The sequence below is a fragment of the Meriones unguiculatus genome, chromosome 2, assembly GCF_030254825.1.
Source record: "Meriones unguiculatus strain TT.TT164.6M chromosome 2, Bangor_MerUng_6.1, whole genome shotgun sequence".
NCBI classification, from domain to species: domain Eukaryota; kingdom Metazoa; phylum Chordata; class Mammalia; order Rodentia; family Muridae; genus Meriones; species Meriones unguiculatus.
In genome coordinates this window covers 100,865,941-100,892,301 of record NC_083350.1, presented here as the reverse complement: position 1 = coordinate 100,892,301, position 26,361 = coordinate 100,865,941, and the positions used below count along the sequence as shown (strand labels likewise).

General features: G+C 42.1%; 1 protein-coding gene across 1 annotated transcript in view; it reads left to right on the top strand.

Moving 5' to 3' along the window:
* Positions 1–26,361, top strand: part of Cfap54 (cilia and flagella associated protein 54) — a 339,812-nt gene that overhangs the window by 166,876 nt on the left and 146,575 nt on the right. Inside the window, exons 43-48 of the mRNA XM_060377920.1 lie at positions 9,882–10,034; positions 11,852–12,043; positions 14,975–15,062; positions 15,353–15,562; positions 18,374–18,440; positions 24,402–24,584. Of these exons, the coding sequence (XP_060233903.1) occupies positions 9,882–10,034; positions 11,852–12,043; positions 14,975–15,062; positions 15,353–15,562; positions 18,374–18,440; positions 24,402–24,584 (893 nt within the window). The remainder of the gene's footprint in view (positions 1–9,881; positions 10,035–11,851; positions 12,044–14,974; positions 15,063–15,352; positions 15,563–18,373; positions 18,441–24,401; positions 24,585–26,361) is intronic.

Sequence of the window (26,361 nt, the reverse complement as noted above, 5' to 3'; positions counted from 1 at the left end):
TTGAGGTTTCAGAAGCTCAGGCCAGGCCTGGTGTCATTCTCTCTTCCTGCTGCCTGCTGCTCCACATGTAGAACTCTTGACTCCTTCTCCAACACCTTGTCTGCCTGTGTGCCACCATACTTCCTGAGAGTGGACTAAACCTCTGAACTGTAAGAAGTCCCAATTAAATGTTTTCCTTTAGAAGATTGTCATGGTCATGACATCTATTCACAACAATAAAATCCTAGCTAAGACACTTGTTTTTAGCCGATGAGACTCCAGAATGTTTTTTGCCGGTGCAACTTGAAGTATTGAGGCAACAGACTAAGAAGAAAATAGAGGGACTGAAGAGATGTCTCATCAGTTAAGAGAGCTTGCTTTCGTTTCAGAGGCTACGAGTTTGGTTCCTAGCACCCACATTGCATAATTCATAACTGCCTGTGACTGCAGCTCCAGGCAATTTAACACTCTTTTCTGTCTGGCCTCTGTGGGTATCTTTGCATATATGGCATGCTCTCTCTCTCTCTCTCTCTCTCTCTCTCTCTCTCTCTCTCACACACACACACACACACACACACATATATATATATATATATATATATATATATATATATATATATATACAGATAAATCTAAACCCAAACAAAACTAATCATGTTTAAACAAAATACTTCTTTAAAGAAAAAGATGAGAATGAAAATAAAACCTGCACTGTATTGTGCTTCTCAAGTGTCTATGTTTCTGGGAGCATAATCTTCCTTTTAGGATATTAAAATTCTTTCACTTGTTATTTATCTACTAATCTTCTGTGTAGATGTGTCATTAGTCTCATACAGCTATTTGTCAAATTGGTCCTCCAGCTATCCAGTCACTTAGCAAACACTGAGTATCTGTTACAAATGCTGTCATAAGGTATCAAGAATTAGAAGATGAATGAGATTATAAATTTGTCAGAGAAGAGTTTATGGTAGGTTGAAGGAGATCAATAAGGTAAGGATTGTAATTGATAATATTATTACCATCTCTCTTGCTATAAATTGCAATAGTGAAAAGCTAGTATCCTCCTTTGAGGACTACAGGGTGGCAAAAGTCAGCAAGGATGGCAGGAAGTAGGCAATAAAATATATATAGACAGCAGGATGAAGGGCCTCAGGTTTATCTGGAGAGTAGATGGGAGCCAGGCAAGAGGATGCAGGGAGGAGTCAAATGATCTCTTCAAAGAATCTTCTGCAGCAATGTAGAAATAGGTTCAAAGGAGCCCAGGCGGAAGCCAGAGAGTTGCCACTCCTGCCTTAGATATGAATGGAGGCCTGCAGCTGAGGAGTTAGAGAGGGAACAGACATAAAAGAAAGGGAAAGGAAGACCACAGGACTTCATGTTGTTCTGACGAGGATAGGAGGAGCTCACATTGTCATGGGATCTTCAGCAGGTGCCTGGGTGGATGATGACATCTTCACCCAGACTAGAAACCAACCAAAGGAGCACAGGTCAGAGGAAAGGGGTGCTGTTGCATTTCTGACTTTGCCTGGATGCTTGTGTAGAGGCATAGTGGCTGGTGGCTGGGGGATGCCCATGAAGAAGCATGGGATAGGCGGCTGATGAATACCACAGAGAGGCATTGCATAGATGGCTGGCAGATACCAGAGACGAGATACTGAGAAGGTGGTTGCTGGATACCTAAGGAGGGACATGTGTCAGGGGGCTGGTGGATAGCTGAGGAGAGATACTGGGTAGGTGGTTGGATGTGTGAATGTGACATTAAGAGTGAGCTGGCTGACCCCCCTCAGGGGGAGGTGATCAAAGAGCAGGCCAATCAGTTCCTGTCAGAGACAATGCCTGTCCCTATTACTATGGAACCCACTTGGACACTAAACTGCCATGGGCTACCTCTGTGCAGGGGTTCCAGGCCATCTCCACGAGTGGTTCTTGGCTGGAGTATCAGTTTCATAAAAGACCCCTGTGCCCAGACTTTTTGGATCTGTTGCTGTCCTTGTGGAGCTCCTGTCCTCTCCAGGTCTTTCTATCTCCCACTTCTTTCATAAGATTCCCTGCACTCTGCCTAAAGTTTGGCTATGAGTCTCAGCATCTACCTCGATATCCTGCAGGGTAGACCCTTTCAGAGACCCTCTGTGGTAGGCTTCTGTCCTATTCCCTGTTTTCTTCCTCCTTTGATGCTCATCCTCTTTGCCTTTCTGAATGGGGATTGAGCATCTTAGCCAGAGTCGTTCTTCTTGATTAGCTTCCTTAGGTATACAGATTTTAGTATGTTTATCCTATATTATATAAGACAATGCAGCCACTCCTGATGAGACCTGATAGACTAGGATTAGAGGGAAGGGGAGGAAGACCTCCCTTTTCAGTGGACTGGGGGAGGGGCACAGGTGGGGAAAAGGGAGGGAGGGTGGAATTGGGAGGTGAGGAGGGAGGGAAGTACAGGAGGGATACAAAGTGAATAAATTGTAATTAAATATAAACAAAAAATTTAATAGAAAAAAGAGTGAGCTGGCTTGGAGAACTGTTCTGTCTTGTGTTGGTGGTGGTTGAAGTCAGGGAGAGTTAATGTGGAGGATACACCTGAGGACATCACATTTAGGAAGCAATGGCAGTCAGAGCATGCTGTGGCTAGCCAACAGTGCCAGGTGACTCTCGTATCTCATGAGCTCACCATAAGAAATGCCCGTTTATTGTGCAATAACATTGAATATCGAGCTGCTGACATCATGATGAAACAGCCACCTTGACACAGGTTCTATTTGCTGAATGGACAACTTTGTGACTGTGGAAATGATGAGGGGGACAATGGAAACCTTTGTGTTGGGGGTGGTGGTGCTGGGTTGTATCTGCAGCGATTCAGTGGGTAGTGAATCGCCTTTCAGAAAGCCTGGATCTGGGGGTGGGGCTTGCGCATGCTAGGCAAATGTTCTACCAGCTTCTGGCCTTCCATTTCGTATTATGTGTGTCTTTACATTGGAGGAAGAGAAGTGTATTCATAAGAGCCATCAAAGAGATGGGAGCCTAGCAACAGAAGAGAATGGCTTTTGATGGAGCAAGGACCTTGAGGCAGAGACTAAGGTGCAGACAGGGGGGTGGAGGTGTTCTTTCTGTTAAGGTGGGAAGAAGGGTAAGAAATTAGACTCCATGCAGGAAAGTCTGTAAGGCTGGAAGTTGAAGTCATTCTCATTGGGTAAGAGAGACTTTCTTAATGATGGGGTGTAAAGCATAGCCAAGGTTGCTAAGATCGAAGGGTTCAGGAAAAATACAAGAGTGGACACAATGAAAGAGGAAAGTAAGAGATAAGGGAAATGTTTGTAGATCATTGTGGACCTAGAGGATGCCACTGGTGACTCTGCCTTTATGGGTTTTCTGAGACAACCATCCTCTCAGCCATACTCACTTGGAGGATCACCTTCTAGTCACATATGACTCTTCTCATCAAGGAGTATGAGTCTTCCTTTTTTAAACTTGTATTTGTCTACAAAACTTGGGGGATGGAATATGTCCCCTGTTTCAAGATCCTCACTCAAATACAATTACTATTTTAGTGTCCATTCTATAGAGACTAGCTACCATCGTGAGAAATCATGTTAACCATGCTTATAATCAAAATGACAACTCCCATCAAAGGGAGAAGAGCAGCATACTGGGAAAATCATAGTCCTGTGCACCAGGAGATGTTAATCGGTGATGGATGTGATGTGTCTGAATGCACTGTGGTTGTCTCTTATTAAACTATATTTGTGAAGACAGTTGGGGTAGGTGAATGGGGGGCCAAAGGGAAGGCAGATCAAGTCAAGGTATAGTGCCCCCTTGATTTGCAACTATGTTGAAAGTATTCACGGTTTGAGCTGTGATCAGAATAGTCATATCTGAGGAAATAAAAACTTGAGGAAACTATATGACAGTGGTGACACTGAGCTGGAACTTTAAATTTTCATGGCCTTAGGAGATAGATATTGTTATATTCACATTATAGATAAGAAAATTAAACATTTCTAGTAAGCAGAGGGATTTTTTTAAAAATTTAAGCTCTACTCATGTTTATAACTATGCTGGGCCTTAGCTATGTCTCTATAAAATGATTATAGTTTTATTTTTATAAGGCAAAGTCCATTTGTGATAGGTTCCACACTGAATCCTAGCTTGAGGACCTGAGAATTTCTTATGGCATAAAAACATTTGGTGGTAATGCTTTTAACTCTTCACAGCCAATATGTGATGCCCTAGAGCCTAGAGACATTTGGTGTTCACATTATTTAACAGGATCCTAGTCTCCCTTCAGCCATTTAATAATGCATATGTAATTTGTATAATATCAGCAGGATCTGGAAAAGTGAGACTAACTTGTTTTATAGGTTATTGTGTGGATAAGTAGCTTGCTTGCTCATTAGGCCCCATCTGGGAGACAAATTTAGATGTGTCTTTTATTGAAACTTTTTTATATGCCATCCAGGACCTCTATCTTGAGTATTGATCTGATTGGATATTTAAGTTCTTCGATAGGGCTGGTTAGTCCTTGGCTGTGTTGCAATTTTCAGCCTTTGGCAGGTATGTTTTATTCATGTCTATGGGAATTGGGATGGATGTGATCAAGTGAGTAGAAAGCAGATGTCATCCTCCTCTCGAGGTTCCTTCTTTAACAGATCCATCACTCAGGTTTGGTAGACCAAACACTCAGGTGCTTCCTTTCTGCATGGGTACAGTGAAATGCATAATAGCCCACCCCCTACTCTACTCTTCTTTCTTATAATTTTTAAATTATCAGAACACTATTAATGACTTTGAAATAATTTCTGGAATGATCTGTGGAAAATTTCAGAGAGCAGTTCCTTGAGGTAGACCTATGGGGTTGAGCCTGGAACTCATGATGCTTTCTTTCTACTTGCATGAGTGTATCTCATGGAAACAGAGACAGCTGTACCATCACCACCACCAGAACCCTAATTAGGTTACAAGGGAAAGGTGTACTAACACTCTTGAAAAAGGAAAAGTGAATTAAAAAAAAAAAACTGAAGTGAATAGCTTAAGAAAACCACAAAGAGGAGTCAGGTATCAACAGAAATTCTATAAAGACAAATGGGCAGCAGGAGGCTCATTCAGACCGTTTATTTTAATTACACTTTTAAGGTTTAGCCTGGGATGTCAGTTGTATGAGATCCAGTTCCATGTTCTGTTCAGTTGTTACTTCTCCATTGTCTGACATGATGTCCAGTATGCTCCATACTTACAGCCATGTGACAATTCATGATAGGGATACACTATGAAAAGGAAGTCACTGGGCAGTTTCATTGGTGTGCCAAGAGGAAATAAAGACACCTAATGTCACTCGATGATGTAAGCTTGGGAGACTGCCATCATGCTGAACAATGTTGTGAGGTAGTGTAAGCCTGTGTTTTAAAACTGCGTAAGCAACAGTAGTGATGTGACTCTCTGTATATCAAATATTTACCCCACAATAGATACCTTTCCAGACACTTGACATACAAGTTAAAACAGTAACCTGCTGAGGTGAATGTTATCAACAAAATTTAATGGCTATTTAAAAATTAGGCCTGGAGAAAGTAACTCTCATAATTTTTTTATTTTAAAAATTAAAACATATCATTTCCCTTCCTTCCAATCTCTTCTCTACCTCCTCTCTTAAGTTTAAGACCTCTTTTTAAAAATTGTTATTGTCACACACACACACACACACACACACACACACACACACACACACACACATATAAATACAACTCGTTGAGTCATTTAGTGATTCTTGTATGTGTTATATGTTATTAGGGCTGACAACTTGGTATTGAATAACCAGCTGGGGGTTGGTTTGCTCTGGAGAAGACTCAAACTGCCGCCCCCATCTCAACAGTTGCTGATTTTCTGTAACCCTTCATCTAGGGATAGAGCCCATCCATTTGGGATGTTAAATGGTGGTGGACTTATTCAGGTCTTTTTGAGGCAGCCATACTGTTGATACTTCATGGGTGTGCCTCTCACTAATATGTGAAAGTTTCCAGACATCATCTTTTCTCTTGGCTTGTTGTTATGGAGCACATGTTTCTGGCCCCTCAAGATTCATGTGCTGAAATTCTAGGCCCAGTGGGATATTAGAGGTGGGGCCTTTAAGGGACCTGTAGGTCATGAGGGTAGAGTCCTCATAAATGGGATTGTGTTCTTTGAAGGAAGCACAGGAGAACACACCAGTCCTCTTTTTGGGATGTGAAAGGACACCTTTTGAAGTTAGCACTCAGTAGTTAGGAGAGAGGGCATGTTGGCACCCAGTTTAAAACCTCCAGCCTTCACATCTGTGAAAGATGAGTTTCTTTTGCTTATAATGCATGCAGTATATGGCAGTTTGATACAGTAGCCATAATTGACTGGGATATTTGCTTATCTTCTTTTATCAGTTTCTAAGCAGAAAATAAAATCAGAAGCTAAGGAATTGCATGATAAAAGAGAAACACCGACAAAACCTGAGGTGTTGTAAATAAGGGTAGCGGTGTGAGGGGTTGGGTATGAGGAATACAGGGTATGCTTTGCTGGGAATGTAGACATGGGGGACTGAGATTAGCCTACCAAAGAGATTATCAATAAAATGAGCCCAAGCCACATACATATCTTTGAAGACCCGAAGTCATTAATTTGTTAACAGAATCCTTTGAACACCTATCATGTATCAGGTAGCCCGTACTAGGGGAATAGTAGTGACAAAATGAACAAGGCCTTGGTCTTCAGTGAACTTCACCCCTGTGGAGACTTCCAATGAGCAAGTAAGATGCCGTATGTCAGAACATAACAGTGATTTGGGGATAGTCTGGGAACAAAAATGCTCTGTAACTAAGGTGGTGGAGGGAGGCCTCACTGAGAAGTTAACACTTAGGAAATAACCTCAAGGCGTTTAGAATGTGAGACATACCATACCAGAGAGAACAATGTTCTAGACCAGTGGTTCTCAACTTCCCTAATGCAGCAACGCTTTAATATAGGTCCTCATGTTGTGATTACCTCAACTATAAAATTATTTTTGTTTATTATATATACAATGTGTGTTTGCATGTATGTCTTCAAGCCAGAAGAGGGCACCAGATCTCATTATAGATGATTGTGAGCCACCATGTGGTTGCTGGGAAATGAACTCATGACCTCTGGAAGAGCAGCCAGTGCTCTTAACCTCTGAGCCATCTCTCCAGCCCAAAATTATTTTTGTTGCTACATCATAGCTGTAATTTTGCTAGTACTATGAATTATACTGTAAATATCTGATAGATGGGATACCTGATATGAGGACCCTGTGAAAGAGGTTGCCACTCATATGCTGATAACCACTGTAATGGACCAAAGTAAGCCAGTTGTGTTAAGCCCGTGGGCTGGGAGCATGCCCGATATATAAGGGAATGAAGGGTAGAATAGTGCGAGGCAGGCGGAGCAGTTGGGGGAGTCAGTTCCCATAAGGTCATGGAGGTTGTATTAAGAATTTTAGTGTTTTCTGAAGATGATAGAGGGATTAGGAGAAAGGTTTAAAGCAGAGTGACCCAAGAGAGTTTACATTTAAAAAGGAATCTTCTAGAAACTGTTTTGAGGGTATATAGTAGGCTTAGCTAGGGCATAAAGGGGGAGGCTTTAATTCTGAAGGAGGTATCAGGGCCCAGGCATAGTGGAAGTGGAGAGGAGTCCTTGAGGGATGTGGGACTTCAGGCATTTTCTGACTTGCTGTGAATTTGATTTGGAACCTGAAAGGAAAAGAGTTAAGGATGGTTCTAGCTTTTGGTTGAACATCTATGAAGATGAAGCTATTTTCTACTGAGAAAGACTGGAAGGAAGTAGGAGTGTGTGTGTTTGTGTGTGTATATGTGTGTGTTTTTATGTGTGTATTAGGAAGCCAGCTGGGGACATGTTAGGATTGAGTTGTCTGCACTAACAGCAGTGTGGGTCTTTAGATGAGTGAGAGTTTCAGGAGGGGCTAGAACCCGAGATAAAAATTTAAGAGCCACCAGAACATTGATATTTAAACACAAGACCAGGAAAGATCTTTATGGGGTGAATATAAATTATGAAGAAAAGAAAGGCATCTAAGAACTGATGCCTGGGATTCCAAGGTCAAGAGGTTAGGTTAAAAGAAACAACAAAAAAGCCAAAATGGTTGGTTAGGCCGAGGAAAGATTCTGTTCCAAAGAGGAGACTCCTGATTGAAGTCAGTTAATGAGAGGATGGGAAACAATGAGTGCAGACAACTTTTGGGGGAAATTTGTGGTAGAAAGTGGAACAAAGAAATAGGATGATGGCCTGAGGGGAAACAAGTGAAGAGAGAGATCTTTTTCATTTTTAAAGATAAGAGAAATCACAGCAAAAACGCTGTTGGGAATGATTCTGTAGAGGGGACCAAGCATTCTTTGAAGGAGCTGGGAATTGAGAATCTCTAGGGTGAGGGTCTCCGTGGGCAGACGGGCGCTGGTGTAGGGACTGGATGAATATCTTCCAATCTCCCTGGCTTGCTTTGATGCTTTATTTCCCATGGAGTGGGCAGGAAGTCACCTGCCCCCGCTCTCAGCAGCCGCTCCCTGGTAGCCACTTCACAAACCTAAATCAGTTGAGAGAAGACGGTGCCTCTGCTGAAGGAGAAACAGTCACAGCCCCGGCCTCTCGACTACGAGAACAAAGGTGGTACCTAACCTTTCTCAGATACCTGTCTGTAGGTGCAGGTCCTCCTGGGAAGCATGTCCCTGATTCCCCATTGGAGAAAATAAACGTAACTCCTTTAATGAAGGCCTCAGGATTGCTAAGTCTGCTCACTAGGTCTCACAGTCCACACTATCCCTACTGTCTGTTTGTCCTAACTCTACCGTCTGTCTGTCTTAACGCTGGCATAAAAATACTTCTGTGTCTACCACTTTGAGTTCCAGAGTATGATGCTGATCTTCCAGGCCCCTCTACACCTTCTTTTTCCTCATCTGTAGAGTAAGGGTGCTATTGGTCTCTATCTCTTGTGATTGTTTTTAGGATTAAGTCAGCCATAATAATTGATTAGACTTTGTGCTGGAGAGATATCAGTGTGTCTTTTCCTGCCTTTTTGTCTTTTTGACTTCCCTCACTCTATCATTTAATCAGATTCTCTCTGCAAAGTTGACATTAATTCTCCTGTGTTGGAAAGCCTTATCTAGTCAACTAGGAGGGAAAGTTTTTAAGGGTGAGGCCACACTCTTAGTGCTGTATTAACTAGGAAGTGGCTACATTACCAAGACCTTAAATTTTTACTGGGATGTTGTGCTTGTTTGGCTTATTGAAGAAGTAAATTCTTGAGCTATTCAATGTGGAATCCTGAAAGTCCACACTCCTCATCTGGTCTCTATGCAGCTCACCTGCAGCCCAGTCTAATTCCTGGACTACTCTCACTACCTAGCATCTCAAAGCATCTCTCTCCTGGGCTCCCCTTTCTGGCACAGGTCAGAACAAGTGACTAAGTCCAGACCCACACATGGCCTCAGCTGCTCTTTCTCTCTCATGGCCTGCCTTTTCCTTCCCTTCTGAGATCAGCTGCCAGTCTCCAAGATTTTTTTTTTTTAATTTCCTCCTCGCATCTGTTTCCCAAGGCACCTAGGCTTTGAAGAGGTTGTTGAAAAAGAGAAGATTATTTCATTTTTTATGAAAAAGTAGGAGGCTTCATAAGGAAAATTGGCAAGATCTAAAGTTATTTGCATTTCATAAGAATAAAAAATTTTTAAACTTTTCTTTAAAAAAAGAACTTTGCAATATGCTAAAAAAAATTCATCTGAGTGTCAAGTGCCTGGTACAGGTTGGAGTCTTTGAATTCTGTAGCTGCGGGTCCCAGCCCAGAAGGTCTCTGAGTTAGAACTGTCTTGGAACTCATTGGCTTGGTATTGCATGTCATCCTAATATTTTCTCCTCTATTTCAGAGTATAAACGAGCCAGACAGCTTGTCTGTGTGCCTGTGGATGTGGCAGACACTTTGAGATGCTTCAGAGAGACCCTAGAAAAATCCAAATATCATAACAGATCAGTCCGGCACAGCAGAAAGCTGCTTTCATTATTTCTTGCTCAGACCCAAGGTAAAGATTTTCCCTCTTTCCCTTGATCTGTACTGAGGTTGGCTACCATCCTGTCGAATGTTCTGCCTCATGATCCTTTCTCCCCAACATGCTTCTTCGCTGGCAGCCATTTTCTGTGTTGACTAGTAGATTTCATCATCATCTCTCTCTCACATGTTATTCCAAACAAGACACCTGACCTGCTTTTAAACTTTCTGCTTAACTAGCCAACTTCCAGGAATACAGTAGACTTAAAGGAAAATAGTGTGAATTAAAGTTTTGATTCTTGGAGCTTTCTTTGCAGGTACAGAGCTGTGATTATTTTCCTTTAGGAGGTGATTGAACCATACCTAGTTAAGCAGAACCTCTTATCAGATGCCAGTTATCAGTCTTAAAGAAATTGATTCATTTAAAAATGAGCATCCATAAAATTTCTTTTACAGGGTCAGGGGACAGGGAGAAAGAAATAATGATGGAACACATGTGATATGAAAGCAGAAGAGGTGCTTTGGAGGGGAGAAAGCGGCCAGCAAAAGGAACAAGAGAGGGCAGTTAGGAGGGGTGAATAAGGGCAAAGTATGGGCACTGGGGAGACAATTCAGTGGTTGAATGCTTGTCATACAATCACGAGGGCTTAGTTAGGGCTTCATTGCTGTGAAGTGACACCATGACACCTCTTATAAAGGAAGACATTTAATTGGGGTTGGCTTACAGGTACAGATTTCTCTAAGCTTACAGGCTTAGTCGAAGGGAAGCATGGTAGTGTGCAGGCAGACATGGTACTGGGGGAGCCAAGAGTTCTACATCTTGATGCAGTGGCAGCCAGGAGGAGACTGGGTGTTTTCCCGCACTGGGCAGAGCCTCGAAGCCCACAGTGATACACTCCCTCCAACAACGCCACACGTACTCCAACAAGGCCACACCTCCTAACACTGTCACTCCCTATGGCCAAGCATTCAAACACATGAGTCTATGGGGTGTTCAAACCACAACAAGGACTGAACCCATGTAAAACAAAGCATGCAGGCAACACTGACGTTGAGCAAGTGGTTCCCTGGTGCTCATTGGCCAGCTAGCCTAGCTCCATTGGTGTGTTCCAGGCAGCATGGTAAATTAATTCTCTGTATCATAGTTACCTCCTGCAATTGCTAAATATATCGACAGACATGAGCTACAAAATCAAGGATAACACCTCAGAACAGTTCTCCCAGCTCACCCTGATGCTCACTGGATGCTGATACAGTCTCAGTAGCTTACTCCTAGTCCTCAGGTTGTGGACATCGGCATCTATCACATCTTCTTCCTTGGCTCCTTTACACGGCTTTCCTGGACTATTTTTTTTTTCTGTGTGTTCTCTGATGTTCTAACAAGGTAGATTTCCTCCATCCCTCTTTTCCCGTTTCATGTTGCTTCTTTCTAAGATGTTTCTGATCCAGAGATGAACTAACTATGGAAAACCATTTTTAAGAAAGCAGACTCAAACCTAACTTTTCCCAGCCTGTGGAAGAAGCAGAATATTAGCTCAGCCTTAGCCTTGCTGGCTTTCTGTCTGCAGTGTGTTAGCCTGTCTGTTTGTCCTTCTGTAGTGCTGTAGCCTGTTTGCCGTTCTGCAGTGCTCTAGCAGGCACGGAAGCCCCTTTATAGTGCTTTACCTGAATTTGAACAGCCACAGACTTTAGAATCTATCCTGGACCCCAGGGCTAAAAAACCTGCATCCCTCTGATCGCAGGAAAGCCCATCTCTATACTCAGCCTGTCCATCCTTGGCATTTTCTCTACCTTTCCACCCTCCTGCTCTTTCTCCATCTAACATTTTTCATTTCTCACCCATGCCTTTAGGTGAAGGAGCGTCAAGCATCACACGATTAGACTCAAGGAAGGTGGAGTTTTGTCTGGGGACAGAAGAGATGCACGGGTCAATACCCCCCGACCTTTCTCAGGAAAACTTCAGAGTTTTTAGTTCAGTGGAGAAAAGCAAACTTCCCTACTCACAGCTGGGGCTGGTCATTTCTTCCTATCATCAAACTATTGGTAAGGCCAACCAAGTGCAAATTGTCAGTATGTTAACAGGAGTTAACTTCAGTGTTAACACGAGACTGCATCTGTCCTGAGATGTTACCTTTTTTTTCTCATTCATTTATTTTATTCACTTTACATCCTTGTTGTAGCCCCTTCCATCCTCCCCTCCCAGCTCCACCCCTCTCTCCTTCCCACTCCCCTTTTCCTTAGAAAAGGGCAGCTGCCTTTCCCATCTACCCCATCTCATCAAGCTGCATCAGGACTGAACATGTCCTCTTCCCCTGTGGCCTGGTAAGGCAGTCCCAAAAGTGATCTAGAAGCTAGCAAGTGGATCCCTGTCAGATGCAGTCCCTATCTCCCTTACTAGAGGACACACTTGAAGCCTAAGCTGCTTATTTGCTATCTTTGTAGGGGGCCTAGGTCCAGTTCATGCATGGTCCTTGGTTGATGCTTCAGTCTCAGCAAACCCCTGGTTAGTTGGCTCTGTTGTTTTTCTTGTGGAGCTCCTGTCACTTCCAGGTCCTTTTCTCTTTCCTTCCACTATTCCCCAAGACTCCCTAGGCATCAACCAATGTTTGGTTATGAGTTTCAGCATCTGTTTCGAGATGGGCAGAGCCTCTCAGAGGAAAACTCTGACAGGCTCCTGTCTGTAAGCTTAGCAGGGTATTGTCGCTACAACCCTCGCCCTGTTCTCTCTTTTTCTTTTCTTTTTTTTCTTATTACTTATTACAGTTTATTCACTTTGTTCACTTTGCATTCTGACTGTAGCCCCCTCCCTCCTCTCTGCCTGGTTCCCTCCTTCCATCTCTCTTCCCTTCTATGTCCCTCCTCTAGTCCACTGATAGGGGAGGTCCTCCTCCCCTACTCTCTGACCTTATGAAGATGGGGGAGATAGAAGGACCTGGAGGGGACAAGAGCTCCACAAGGAGACCAACAAAGCAAAAAAAAAAAAAAAAAAAAAAAAAAGGAGCCCAGGGGTCCCTGCAGAGACTGATGAATCAACCAAGGACTATGCATGGAGAGGACCTAGATCCCCTGCTCAGATGTAGCCTATGGGCATCTCAGTCTCCATGGGAGTACCCAAGTAAGGGGAACAGGGGCACTCTCTGGCATGAACTCGGTTACCCTGCTCGCTCTTAAAGGTAACATTTCAGAGTTGTGTGCCTTGGTGAGTTTGGCCTAGGTGTGCAACTCTGAAATGTTACCTTTAAGAGGGAGCAGGGTGAGGGTTGTAGTGATGAGATGGCTCAGCCAGTAAAGTGCTTGTTGCTCAAGTGCAGAGAGCTTTGTTCAGTCCCCCAAATCCATGTAAAGGTGGAAGGTGAGAACTGACTCCACAAGGTATCTTCTGACATTGACATGTATGACATGAGATGTGCATGCCTGCAACCCACCCCCCACAGAAATACAAACACTAATAAGAAATGAATTAAAAACTCAAGAATGATGAAAGAACTTGAACTCACAGTCAATTCATCACAGTCTGTAAGGCTATGATAGAACATTCTAGAGACAGAATATGCCTCCAGCCTCCTGCTATTACTCACCTGGCTATTACTTTTGGGCACTGTGAGATTCTAGCCCACCCCTCTGGCCCTTTTCTATTTTTTGCAAGAATTTTAAGTTCCCTATGAGGATGGTGACATTGGCAAGTACTTCTGTTCTGTCCCAGACAACCTTTCTCTTCATATCTTTCTCTTGAATGTGGCTTTTCTACAAACCCAGTAGTGTGTCCTTCACCTGTATTATGTGACACCTTCTAGGGATACTGCCCTTTGCAGCAGACATTGTATAATTGTCCCTTTACTTCCTAAAATAAAATGTGAAGTTCTTTGTGAGACGTGATTTCTGAAAATCCATTATGGATCTGTAAAGATAAAATGAGGATGATTACAAAATGACTCTATAAGTAGATTCTGTGGCTCAATATATAAATGAGAAAGTACAAGTGATCGGATGCTACCATGCCCCACGGGGAATCTCCACGATGATGGGTGTAGATCAATGCAGGTGTGGAGTACTGGTGAACTGAGTTGTAGCAGCACTGTGAGTTTGGTTCTGAATAAAACCAAGCCCTGCAATGGTTTTATTCCCTGGAAAATTCAGGGCAGTTAGAAATCAAACAAAAATACTTTTAAAAAAGTCTGTATAAAACAAAGTTAGATACTGGACTACATAAATAGGGATTTCATGTTTTTCAGTCCCTGTGGGACAAGTTTCTGCAGGACATCCTGTATTCCTGGTTGTGGATGGTCCTTTGTGACAACTCACAGAACCCTGCCTAAAGGCTCCGAAATGCCCTCTAGGAGACAGTGCTGTGATCACTGGAGCCCACTTCCACATCTGTTGATTTCTTCCAGCCAGACAACCCTAATTATATATGCATTTATTAGAAAGCTGAAAAAAATGCATGATAAAATGCTCTTCCCACCCCACATTTAGATAAAAGGAAAATTCCAATCTATTGGGATTTTGTTAGATCTCTGCTGAAAACAAACTCTTTGGACCTTTCTGTCTGCCGCAATGTACTCTCCACCTCTCCAAGTGGTGTCCAGGGGCCTCTGGAATTTAGGCTCCCAAGAGACCCTCGTTAGGAAGTCAGCTTATTCTCACATCTGTAGCCTCCCTCTTTCCCCCATAAGCCTTGTTAACCACCTCTGCCTGCCTGACTTCAGTCTGGTTTCTCCATGGAGGCTCTGTGATTCTGGGGCATTAGACGCAATCTCCCAGTCTTCAGTGTTCAAACAGAGCTGCATTTGCTCTCTCTCTCTCTCTGGGTACATATAAGGTATGACATTTGAAATCACTATTAACTTGAAGTTTTTTTTTTTCTCACACAATCTACACAGTTCAGAAATAACACAGTTGAAATATTCTTGCAAACATAAAGGAAATATTTTCCTTAGAACTGACATTTGTTCTTTTACTTGATTAAAAAAATAGATGTTCTCCAAGCCAGCAATCAAAGGAGCCTTAAAGTTCAGATGCTGCATTCACTTGGAAGTCTCCTCATCTTCGCAGAGAAGAAAAGGTAATGGCTCAGATGCTTCTGAAGACGTAGACCATTATTTGTCCAATTAAAAAGAAAAGATAGGAAAAACAGTTTTCTTCCATAATGTCAGTTCTATAATTACATTTTATTGCTTCATTTTATTTATCACATGACCTGAGACAGACTGTCACAGGGGACAAACACTATGGTTTTATCTTCTAATATTTGCATTGGGTTTCTCCTTCAGTCTACTTACTTTTCTTCTGGGAGGGCTGATTTGAGTGCTGGCCCCAAAGCACATCACACTCAGTGCTCTGTTTCCATCTTAGGGCTGCTTTCAAATGTTGGAGTCAAGCTCTTGATGACATATTCAGAAAGCCAGATGCGCTACACACCTGGAAAGAATTTGTCACCTCCGTCCCCAGTGCCACCAACAGCTCTTTACCTCCTGGTTTCAAAGACTACAGTGAAGAATTTCTACAGAAGTTTGGCATTTGGGGGTGTTTGCAGGGGGCAATGATCTCAGCGAAGATAGCACAGTGAGTACAAACACGGGATGAGCCACGCACCAGTTCCTGGCTGCTTCTCCTTCCTCCGAGGTTATGTCCATCTACAGGGCAATGCAATTTCATCTTGTAATATTTTTATTTATGACGTCCTCTTCTCCTGTGACACTTCTCCGCCTCCAGGAGATGAGTCCCGCCTGGGCACAGACCTTTATTTATGGATGCATCCCAAGTGCCTGGCACAGAGTTGGCTTCCAGCACACTTGAATAATGGAATCATGGAATCAGAATGGCATAGCATGCAGGCCGGCTACTTGGGGAGAGTTTGAGAGCATCCCAGGCAACCCATGTCCGCAGCATGCTGCTTGTTCTCCCCGAGCTTCAGTGTCCACATCTGTGCGCTGTGGTGGGACTCACACAACACACTGTTCAAGCTTGCTCTGTTTGCCCTAACAGTAGCATGGACAGATGGCCCCACACTCCAGACATTTGTCCTATTACAGTGTTAGAGACCAGATGCCTGAGACTGACGCGGGGCTGATGCTTTCCCGTGACCTCTCTTGTGGCTTGTAGGTGGTCACCTTCCTCTGCCTCCTCACAGGGTTTTTCCCTCTGGATCTGTCTGTATTTAAATCTCTTCACACAAGGACACAGATTGTGTTGAAGTAGGAAATCCCTCATCTAGTCCATCAGTTTCATTTGAGCGCCTCTTTGAAAGAGAACTGTCTCCCATAGTCTCAGGTTCTCAGGTTACTGGAAGTAATAACATAGAAAATATCCCAGCTAATTACACAATAGCATTTATTCCCTACTGCTAACTTAACAAACTGCTACAGGGTTTTGTTTGTTTGTTTGTTTGTTTCCTATTGCTTTCTGCCACTGAGGACTCACCCAGGGCTCCTCATGTGCTAGGCAAGCACTGAGCTACAGCCCCAGCATTAGGCACACAGTCATTAGCTTACAGTTAGGTAGTTAAAAAATCCTAAGGTCATATTGTTGCAGGGCTATTCTTCCTGTGAAAACTCCAGGACAGAGTCTGTTCTCTGGACCTTCCTGCTTTAGGGTCCTCTTACGTTCTGTGGCTCACAGAGCCACCTTGAGTTTTAAGGTCAGCAATCTACTAATGTCTTGCTCTCTCTCTGTCATTTCTTTGCTTTTTTTTTTTCTCTAGATCTAGCCCTCTCTGACGTTTATTTTTATCCTAATATTTCTTTCTGCTCCTTGGACCTTCTGGTCCTTCTGTTACAAGTACCATCCTGTTCACACTGGACCTGTCAAGACAACTGTGCTCACTGACCTCATCTCAGGGTCTGTAGTATAATTGCACCTGCAAAGTCTCTCTTGCCATAAAAGGTAATTTTCTCTAGGTTCTTGGGATGAGGGCACATGTCTTTCTGGCCATTACTCAGCCTTCTACAATGCTTTGTATATAGTTAACAACCCACATGACAACTGTCAGAAATCTTAAAGGTTCAGAGTAAGAGAAGCATCCCTTCTCCAGTCACTCCTGTAGTAATAAAGACAAAAAACATACTGCATTTTGAGCCATATAGCATAAAAAGTGACAAAATTTCTCTTAGCTTTTACAAAATTGGTAGTTTTGGAAGTAGAAGAGGTAATAAATTTCTCTAAAAATATTAAATGTGAAAGGGCATCTGTTGATTTTGACTTTGTATCCCCAGGAAGAAACTTGCCTTTAGATTGAAAGCCAAACAGGTACATACACACATTCAAACACACATGTATATGAATACACACACACACACACACACACACACACACACACACAGCTAACCCGTGGCTTGGTAGAGTTCAGTGTGAGTCCTAGAAGGGCAGGAGTCAGAGACTGACACATGGAAAGGAACACTTATCATTGAGGGCACCTCAGCTTGGAGTCTCTGAAACAATTACTGGTGATTTCAAGCAAGAAAGCTGTTTCCTGTTCCCAGCGGCCAGTCTGACTTCCAGGAGAGCCGGCAGCCCACAGGGACTTGAGCTCTTCTCACACTCTCAGAGCAGAGGATGCTACTAACACAGGTGAACCAAGATGGACAGTGTTGATGCTGCATGGAGCCAGATGCCTGATTTTACTTAGCTAAGCAAGGTTAAAGAGAAGATAATTTGAGTTATAGACGCAAAGGCAGGTTGCAAGAGCCACAGAAAGGAAACGCAAACACAACAGGAGATGATCGTTGTGGGAAGACGTGATTTCTACTTTGGCTGGAAAGGCTTAATGTAATAAGAGGCAACATACCACATGGCCACAGCCCTTAGGAGCGATTATTCAACCAAATTCATGTAAAGTCTCCTTCTCGTTCCTCTTTTTATTTTTTGGCTAAAAATTTGCCCTTCTGGGGATTTCATTGGTGGAATTAATAAGATACCCTCTCAGAAGTTTACTTACAACATTTATTTACCTTAGCCTTGGAAGAAAAAAACAGTTGAGATTGAGATTTTTATGTGTGATATATCTACACAGTAAAACACTGTAGCTTTTTAAAGTAACGATGGAGTTTATCAAGGACATGAATAGAAAAGTGGCTTATATAACATATCACATATGGTATTTATGGTATAATTTTAATCATAACATGAGCAAGGCTTTGTTTCTTTGTATGTGACTATAAGAGAAAAAGTCTAGATGAAAATCAATCAAAATGTTACCAGTGGTAGGATTTGGGATAATTTTAATTTTCTTTTATACATTTTCTTAAGTTTTATTGCACAACTCCCCCCCCCCCCCCCGCCCCTGATGTGTTCTGGGATCTAGACATTCTTCCATATATATTCATCGAGAAACTTTGGAATGTTGTCTACTAATTGGTTTTTCTTGTAATTATTTAGGTTTATTAAGACCTCAAATGTTAAGAAAAGAGTCAACACTTGCATTTTGTCTGCATTGCTTTTTCAGGTAATGGTTTATTATAGTTTCAGGAATTATGGAGTCATTTATATAGTCAGTAAACAGATGTTGTTTATCCAGTGCATATGAATTACATGTAGGGAGGTAACATGGGCTGTGCTGAAATCCCCCAAACTCATCTTTCCTGTGTTGGCTGCATTTGGCTGGCACCTACCTTCCCTCTTAGTATAGAACAGTCCCTTTTCAGTCCCTTTTCTCCTCTTCTGGGTAGTTTTACACGCAGGGAAATGAGTTTCCTATGCTTAGTAAGATCTTTATTAGTTATCCATCTAGAGCCAGCCTGCTTGACACTAACAGTTGCCTGGGCTTACCTCATCTCTGTTAGATAAAGTCATGCTTGGCTACATGAGAAAGTATCATAAAGTGAAGACAAGAGCTAAACTGATTGAAAGCGATAGGAGTGAGTGTCTGTGTTTCTCAGGATTTTTCGCTGAAGAAGAAAGGAGCTTTTATCTGAAATACAACATCACAGAGTCAGGGTGCCTTTGCCAAAGGTCCTGTTTGCTTTGACAGACCAACAGATGCCCTTGCTGTGTGTGTCATTGTCAGCTGATGGCTTCTAAATTCTGGATAGATAAATTCTTTGGGAAAGGCTTCCTCACGTTTAAGGTCAGACCTTACAGTTTCCCTGCATTCTAATATGTGTGCTTGAACAGAAATCAAGGGGTATGAAGAGCAAGGGGGGTGACAGCTGGCCTCTGACCCCCATGTGGCAGCTTTAGCTCACTGTTTAGCTTTTTGTTTTATACTGTTTGGTGTTCTAGAAAGTGTGTGGTTAGAAACAGTTGGCTTTTGTTTAATGTAATATTAAATATTACTACATTAACAATGATACCCCTAGAACAAATGTTAGTTTATGAGGTGTATTTTAGAAGCTGGTTATTTTTTAATTAAAAAGTAAAAATTGAAATAAAATTATGTCATTTTCTTTCATCCCTTTTCAATTCCATCCTCTCCCAAATTGTACCCCCTGTCCCTCTTGAATTCATGGCTTCTTGTTATATAATTGTTTCTATAAATCCTACTAAATCCTTTTAGTGTTATGTGTTTGTATGTGGCTTCAGACCAACTGCTTTGTATTGGATAACGAATCAGAGGATTCTCCCCAGGGAAGACTGTCTTTTCCGCACTCAGGTACCTGTAGTTCTTTGTCTGTGGGTGGGAGCTTGCAAGATTTCCCCCTTCCGTGTTAGCATGTCTGTTGTTGTGCTTGCTCTGGTTCTGTTTGGCAGCCTGTTCAGGTTCCATGGGTGTTGCCTTCTTGTCATTTCTAGGGATACAATATCACAGCAGATTTCCTGGTCCTCTGATTTTCTGCCCCTCTCTTCCTCAATGTTCTTGACCTTTAGGTGCAGGGGTTGTCTTGTAGATGTATTCATTGGGACTGGGCATCCCATTATCAGTTGTCCTCTGCATTTTGACAAGTTGGTTTTATGTAGGGCCTCTGTCTTTTGCACAGAGGAGCTTCTTTAATGAGGGATGGGAGCTATGCTTCTCTGAGGTTATAAGGATACGGAGAATGCGGCTGGGAATTGCACTGATGTAGTAATGTGGCAGCAGTTGGTTCTCCTCTAAGATCCACCAGCTCTGGATATTTGGACAGGTTTCCAGGACAGGCATGATTTTGATTTCCTTAAGTCCATAAGTCAAAGAGACCTGTTGGTTTTTGCCAAGCTACAAATGCCACTATTCCACTCTCAAGTATATTGTGCCATGCTGGTGACTGTTGTGGTTTCTTTTTTTTTTAATTTTTTAATTTTTTAATTTTTTATTTTTTTTATCAGTTACATTTTATTAACTCTGTATCCCAGCCGTGTCCCGATCCCTCATTCCCTCCCCGTCCCTCCCTCCCTCCCTCATCTCCACCGTGCCCCTTTCCAAGTCCACTGATAGGGGGGACCTCCTCCCCATTCATCTGATCCTGTTTTATCAGGTATCTTCAGGACTGGCTGCAAAGCCCTCCTCTGTGGCCTAACAGGACTGCTCCTCCCTTCGGGGGTGGGGAGACCAAAGAGCCAGTCATTGAGTTCCTGTTAGAAATAGTCCCTGTTCCCCTCACTTTGGGAAACCAGTTGGTTACTGCGCTACCACAGGCTACATCTGAGTGGAGGTTCTAGGTTATATCCATACATGGTCCTTGGTTGAATGTCAGTCTCAGAAAAGACCCTGTGCCCAGATATATTTGGTCCTTGCGGAGCTCCTATCCTTTCCCCATCAGACTAACTCCCCTTCTTTCTTATGATTCCCTGTACTCGGCCAAAGGTTTGGTCATGAGTCTTTGCTTTGAAAACACTGCTAGTTAGAGTCTTTCAGATGCGCTCAGTAGACTCCTGTCATACATTCAATGCACATCCCATCTGTCTTTCTAAATGAGGATTGATCATCTTACCCCATGTCCGCTCAATTGATTATCTTTTTTAGGTGTATAGATTTCATTATGTTTATCATATCTTATAGGTCTATATAAGTGAGTATATCCCATGTTTGTCTTTCTCCTTCTGGGATATTTCACTCAGAATGATCTTTTCTAGATTGAACCATTTGCCTGCAAATTTCATGATTTCCTCCTTTTTGATTGCTGAGTAGTATTCCATTGTATAAAAATACCACAATTTCTGTACCCATTCCACCGTTGATGGACATCTGGGTTGTTTCCAGGTTCTGGCTATTACAAATAGAGCTGCTCAACAAACATGGTTGAGCAAGTGTCCTTTTTGTGTACTTGAACAAACTTTGGGTATATACCTAGCAGTGGTATAGCTGGGTCTGGAGGAAGCACTATTCCTATTTGTCTTAGAAAGCGCCAGATAGCTTTCCAGAGTGGTTGTACCAGTTTACATTCCCACCAGCAGTGGAGGAGGGTTCCCCTTTCTCCACAACCTCTCCAGCATGTGTTATCGCTTGAGTTTTTCATCTTGGCCATTCTGATGGGTGTAAGGTGATATCTCAGGGTCGTTTTGATTTGCATTTCCCTGATGGCTAATGAGGATGAGCATTTCTTTAAGTGTTTTTCTGCCATTCGATATTCCTCTGTCGAGAATTCTCTGTTTAGCTCTCTTCCCCATTTTTTAATTGGATTACTTGGATTGCTGCTTTTCAGCTTCTTTAGTTCTTTGTATATACTGGATATTAGTCCTCTGTCAGATAAAGGGTTAGTGAAGATTCTTTCCCAATCTGTAGGCAGTCGTTTTGTTTTGATGACGGTATCCTTTGCTTTACAGAAACTTTTCAGTTTCATGAGGTCCCATTTATTGATTGTTGCTCTTAGAGCCTGTGCTGTTGGTGTTCTGTTCAAGAAGTTGTCGCCTGTGCCAATGAGTTCTAGGCTGTTCCCCACTTTTTTTTCCAATTCATTTAGGGTATCTGGTTTTATGTTGAGGTCCTTGATCCACTTTGACTTTAGTTTTGTGCAGGGTGATAAATATGGATCTATTTTCATTTTTCTGCATGTAGACATCCAGTTGGTCCAGCACCATTTGTTGAAGATGCTGTCTTTTTTCCATTGAATGGAATTGGCTTCTTTGTTGAATATCGAGTATTCATAGCTGTGTGGATTTATTTCTGGGTCTTCTATGCGGTTCCATTGATCCTCCTTTCTGTTTCTATGCCAATACCATGCAGTTTTTATTACTGTTGCTCTGTAGTACAGCTTGATATCAGGAATAGAGATACCTCCAGATGATCTGTTGTCGTACAGGATCATTTTGGAGATTCTGGGTTTTTTGTTTCTCCATATGAAGCTGAGAATCTTTTTTTCAAGGTCTGTAAAGAATTGAGTTGGTATTTTGATGGGAATTGCATTGAATCTGTAGATTGCTTTTGGCAGGATGGCCATTTTCACAATGTTAATCCTACCAATCCATGAGCACGGGAGATCTTTCCATCTTCTGATATCTTCTTCGATTTCTTTCTTCAGAGACTTGAAGTTTTTCTCAAACAGGTCTTTCACTTGCTTGGTTAGAGTCACACCAAGGTACTTTATGTTATTAGTGGCTATTGTGAAGGGTGTTGTTTCCCTAATTTCTTTCTCAGCCTTTTTGTCTTTGGTATATAGGAGGGCTTCTGATTTTTTTGAGTTGATTTTGTATCCTGCCACTTTGCTGAAGGTGTTTATCAGCTGAAGGAGTTCTCTGGTTGAATTTTTGGGGTCGCTCATGTATACTATCATATCATCTGCAAATAGTGACACTTTGACCTCTTCCTTTCCAATTTGTATCCCCTTGATCTCCTTTAGTTGTCTTATTGCTCTGGCTAGGACTTCAAGTACTATGTTGAAGAGATATGGGGACAATGGACAGCCTTGTCTTGTCCCTGATTTCAGTGGGATTGATTTAAGTTTCTCTCTATTGAGTTTGATGTTAGCTATAAGGCTTGCTATATATTGTCTTTACTATGTTTAGGTATGTGCCTTGTATCCCTGATCTCTCCAAGACTTTAAACATGAATGGGTGTTGGACTTTGTCAAATGCTTTTTCGGCATCTAAGGAGATGATCATGTGGTTTTTCTCCTTCAGTTTGTTTATGTAGTGGATTACATTGATGGATTTCCGTATGTTGAACCACCCTTGCATGCCTGGGATGAAGCCTACTTGGTCATGGTGGATGATATCTTTGATGTGTTCTTGGATTCGGTTTGCAAGTATTTTATTGAGTATTTTTGCGTCAATGTTCATAAGAGAAATAGGCCTAAAGTTCTCTTTTTTTGTTGGGTCTTTGTATGGTTTAGGTATTAAGGTGACTGTGGCTTCATAGAATGAGTTTGGTAGTGTTCCTTCTGTTTCTATTTTGTGGAATAGCTTGAGGAGAATTGGAGTTAGCACTTCTTTGAAGGTCTTGTAGAATTCTGCGCTGAAGCCATCTGGTCCAGGGCTTTTTTTGGAGGGGAGACTGTTAATGACTGCTTCGATTTCCTTGGGAGATATAGGGCTATTCAGTCTTTCTACCTGATCTTGACTTAGTTTTGGTAGACGGAATCTTTCAAGAAAATTATCCATTTCATTTAGATTCTCAAATTTTGTGACTGTTGTGGTTTCTAAGGGTCACAGCTAGGGAGGAATATTGGTTGCTTACCTCCCTTGGAAGATTGCACAGCACCTTCCGGTACTGTGACAGCTAGTCTTCAGGGAACAAGAGAAGCCTGTTAATTTGTAAAGTGGTTTTACAAAGCAAATTAAAAACATTAAAATTTTCAACAGCTGTATTCATCTTTGAAAAACTGGATACCTTATAATGTTAGTAAGTAATCTAGTTGAAAATTTCCTTGATAATATTCATTAAAATAATTTCATAATATTTTGTCTTCAACTAATAGTTAAGCAATGAAAAAGGCTTCCAAATATAAAATTTGGTTTAAAAAAATAGATCTTGTTTTACCTGAAATGTATTCTGCTAGTCATATGAGTTACATAAGAGACACTGGTTTAGAATCTCTGCTGCCTGGTTTAGATTTTAGTCATCACCTCCCCTATCTATAACTTGGTATAGTCAAATACCATGGTACTTCAAGTTAAACAGACATACCTTGGAATCTTTTCATTCCGTCATTAACCATGTAAACTTATATAAGTTAACTGTTTAAGCCTTAATGTTACAATTTGTGAAGTAACAAACCTTTGCTCTAAGAGTAGGTTAGGTGAGAATTAAGTGAGATAATATTTACACAGAATTTATCAGAAGCGCACAACACAGGCATCACCAAATGATAATAGAATGACATTTTCTCTGAAAACAGTATGTATGCTATTATAATGGACTTTCTAAAGCCCACCTGCGTGATAACAGCATAAGAAACCTATAATGACAATCATACTAATATGCCCTGTTTACTGTGATGTGCAGCACACAGAGCACACAAAGCCCATTAGGAAGTTGGCCTTGTGCCTCTTTTGGCCGGTTCTGTTGGTGCAGGTGAAACTGTGGCCCTTCAGTTCACCATTTTTCACTTTTCAGAGTCTGCTTCGCACTACTCTCCCCCATCCCAAAGCTGAGCGTAACTACGCACAGTACGAAATCACTCAGCTCTTGCCGGGCTTCGAACTCTTCTCAGACGAATTCCGGGCTGATATCTGCAGTGTCGTTGCATGCCTGTACTACGTCATCCGTGAGCTACACTATGCAAATTACAACCTCATAGTAAGTGATTTGTAAGATCAACAACTCTTAGTATCATGAATTACCTGTGTGCAAAAATGAAACAATGTTTTTGTTATAAAGTTCTTATAATTAGTTTGATCATATTTATCTGTCCTATTAGTTAGTATCTTTTATCCCCTTCTACTCTGATGGATCCTCTTTTTCCCGCTAGACCCTTTTTATTTTCATGTCTTTTTTTTTTTTTTATGACTCAATGAGTTTCCATAGGTTGCTTAGCAGGAGGAGCAGTAGTGAGAGATTATTTCCAGGGCATGGCAATCTTAGTAGTATCTACACCACTGAAGGAAATGTCCCTAACCCCAACCATCACTTTATCCTTACAGCTGGTGAGACTCCCCTGTCATAGCTACCCCCAACTGCCTATCAGTTCTCAGGGAAACCTGGGTCATCACGATTCCCCTCCCTTGCCTTGACAGAATGTTGCTAGGTTCCATCATGTGCAGGCTTTATACACGTAATGGTAGCTGCTGTGTGTTAAGAGTGCCATGGCCACCTCAGGCCCAGAGGCCAGCATTCCACATCACTCTACCCTGTCCTCTGACCTTTATATTCTCTCTGTCTTCTCCTCTATAATGTTCTCTACCCTGCAGGAGACGATACAGGTGTCCCATTTATACCTAAGCATTCAACGGTCGTTTATTCTCAAGACTTTGACCAGCTATAAGTCTCTGCAGTGACCTCTGCCCTCTGCAAAAAGAAGCTTTTCTGACCAAAGCTGACAGCAGCATTCATGTATCAGGATAAATATAATTGTTTAGAAGGTAGGGGCACTGTATCTGTTTCGCAAAACAGCAGTAGCTTCCCCACTGAGGCTTCTGACTCCACTGCTCCTTACCGGGTTTTGAGCAGCAGGTGCGCATTCCTTCCCGTGCAACAGGTCTCAATTCTAATTAGAAAATGATTGGTCACCCCTATAGCGGAGTTGTCACTATTGCATCACCAGACATGTCCTTTATATGTCCGCAGGGTAGCATGCAGTCATAGCTGATTAAGACTGTTGATAACAGTTTTCCAGCCAGCAACTGGCCTAGCAACTTCTGCTACTATAAGGTCTAGCCAGCAAAAGAGGAAGATTCCGTTTTATTTTTCATCTTGCTTTCTCTATGTGCTATGACCACAGCCTATGGTATCTTAATCAATAGGGTCTCACCATCTAGTTGGGGGGCAATCAACTGCAATGAAAATTGCCTGTATTGTTTTGGGGGCCTCGGGAGCTCTCTGTAGACTCACAGGGAGGTAGCTTTCTCTTGGTACTAGGATTTTCATGTGGTTACACATGGCTTCTGGGACAGCTTTATCTGCTCACAGAGGCTACCTTCATCAAAACTCTCTTATTATTTTTAATTAGTTTACCAAATGTCATGTTTTCTTATGAATTTTGTACAGTCTTAGTTTGATTTAACCCCCCTCCTTGCCTCCCCAATCTCTCTGTTCTTCTTCCATTCTTTAAAACCTTTTCATCCCCAATCTCCCCACTTTGATGTTCATGTCACATGCATTCTGCTACTTCCACCCCACTTCTAAAACCTTTTAATTTGCTGTGACATAGTTTCTAACTTATGTTCTACTCTCCAAGTTTTGGTAATGTGCATTTGGTTACAACTTACACCCGTCAGAATGGCTAAGATCAAAAACTCAAGTGACAACACATGCTGGAGAGGCTGTGGAGAAAAAGGAACCCTCCTCCACTGCTGGTGGGAATGTAAACTTGTACAAGCACTTTGGAAATCAATCTGGTGCTTTCTCAGACAACTAG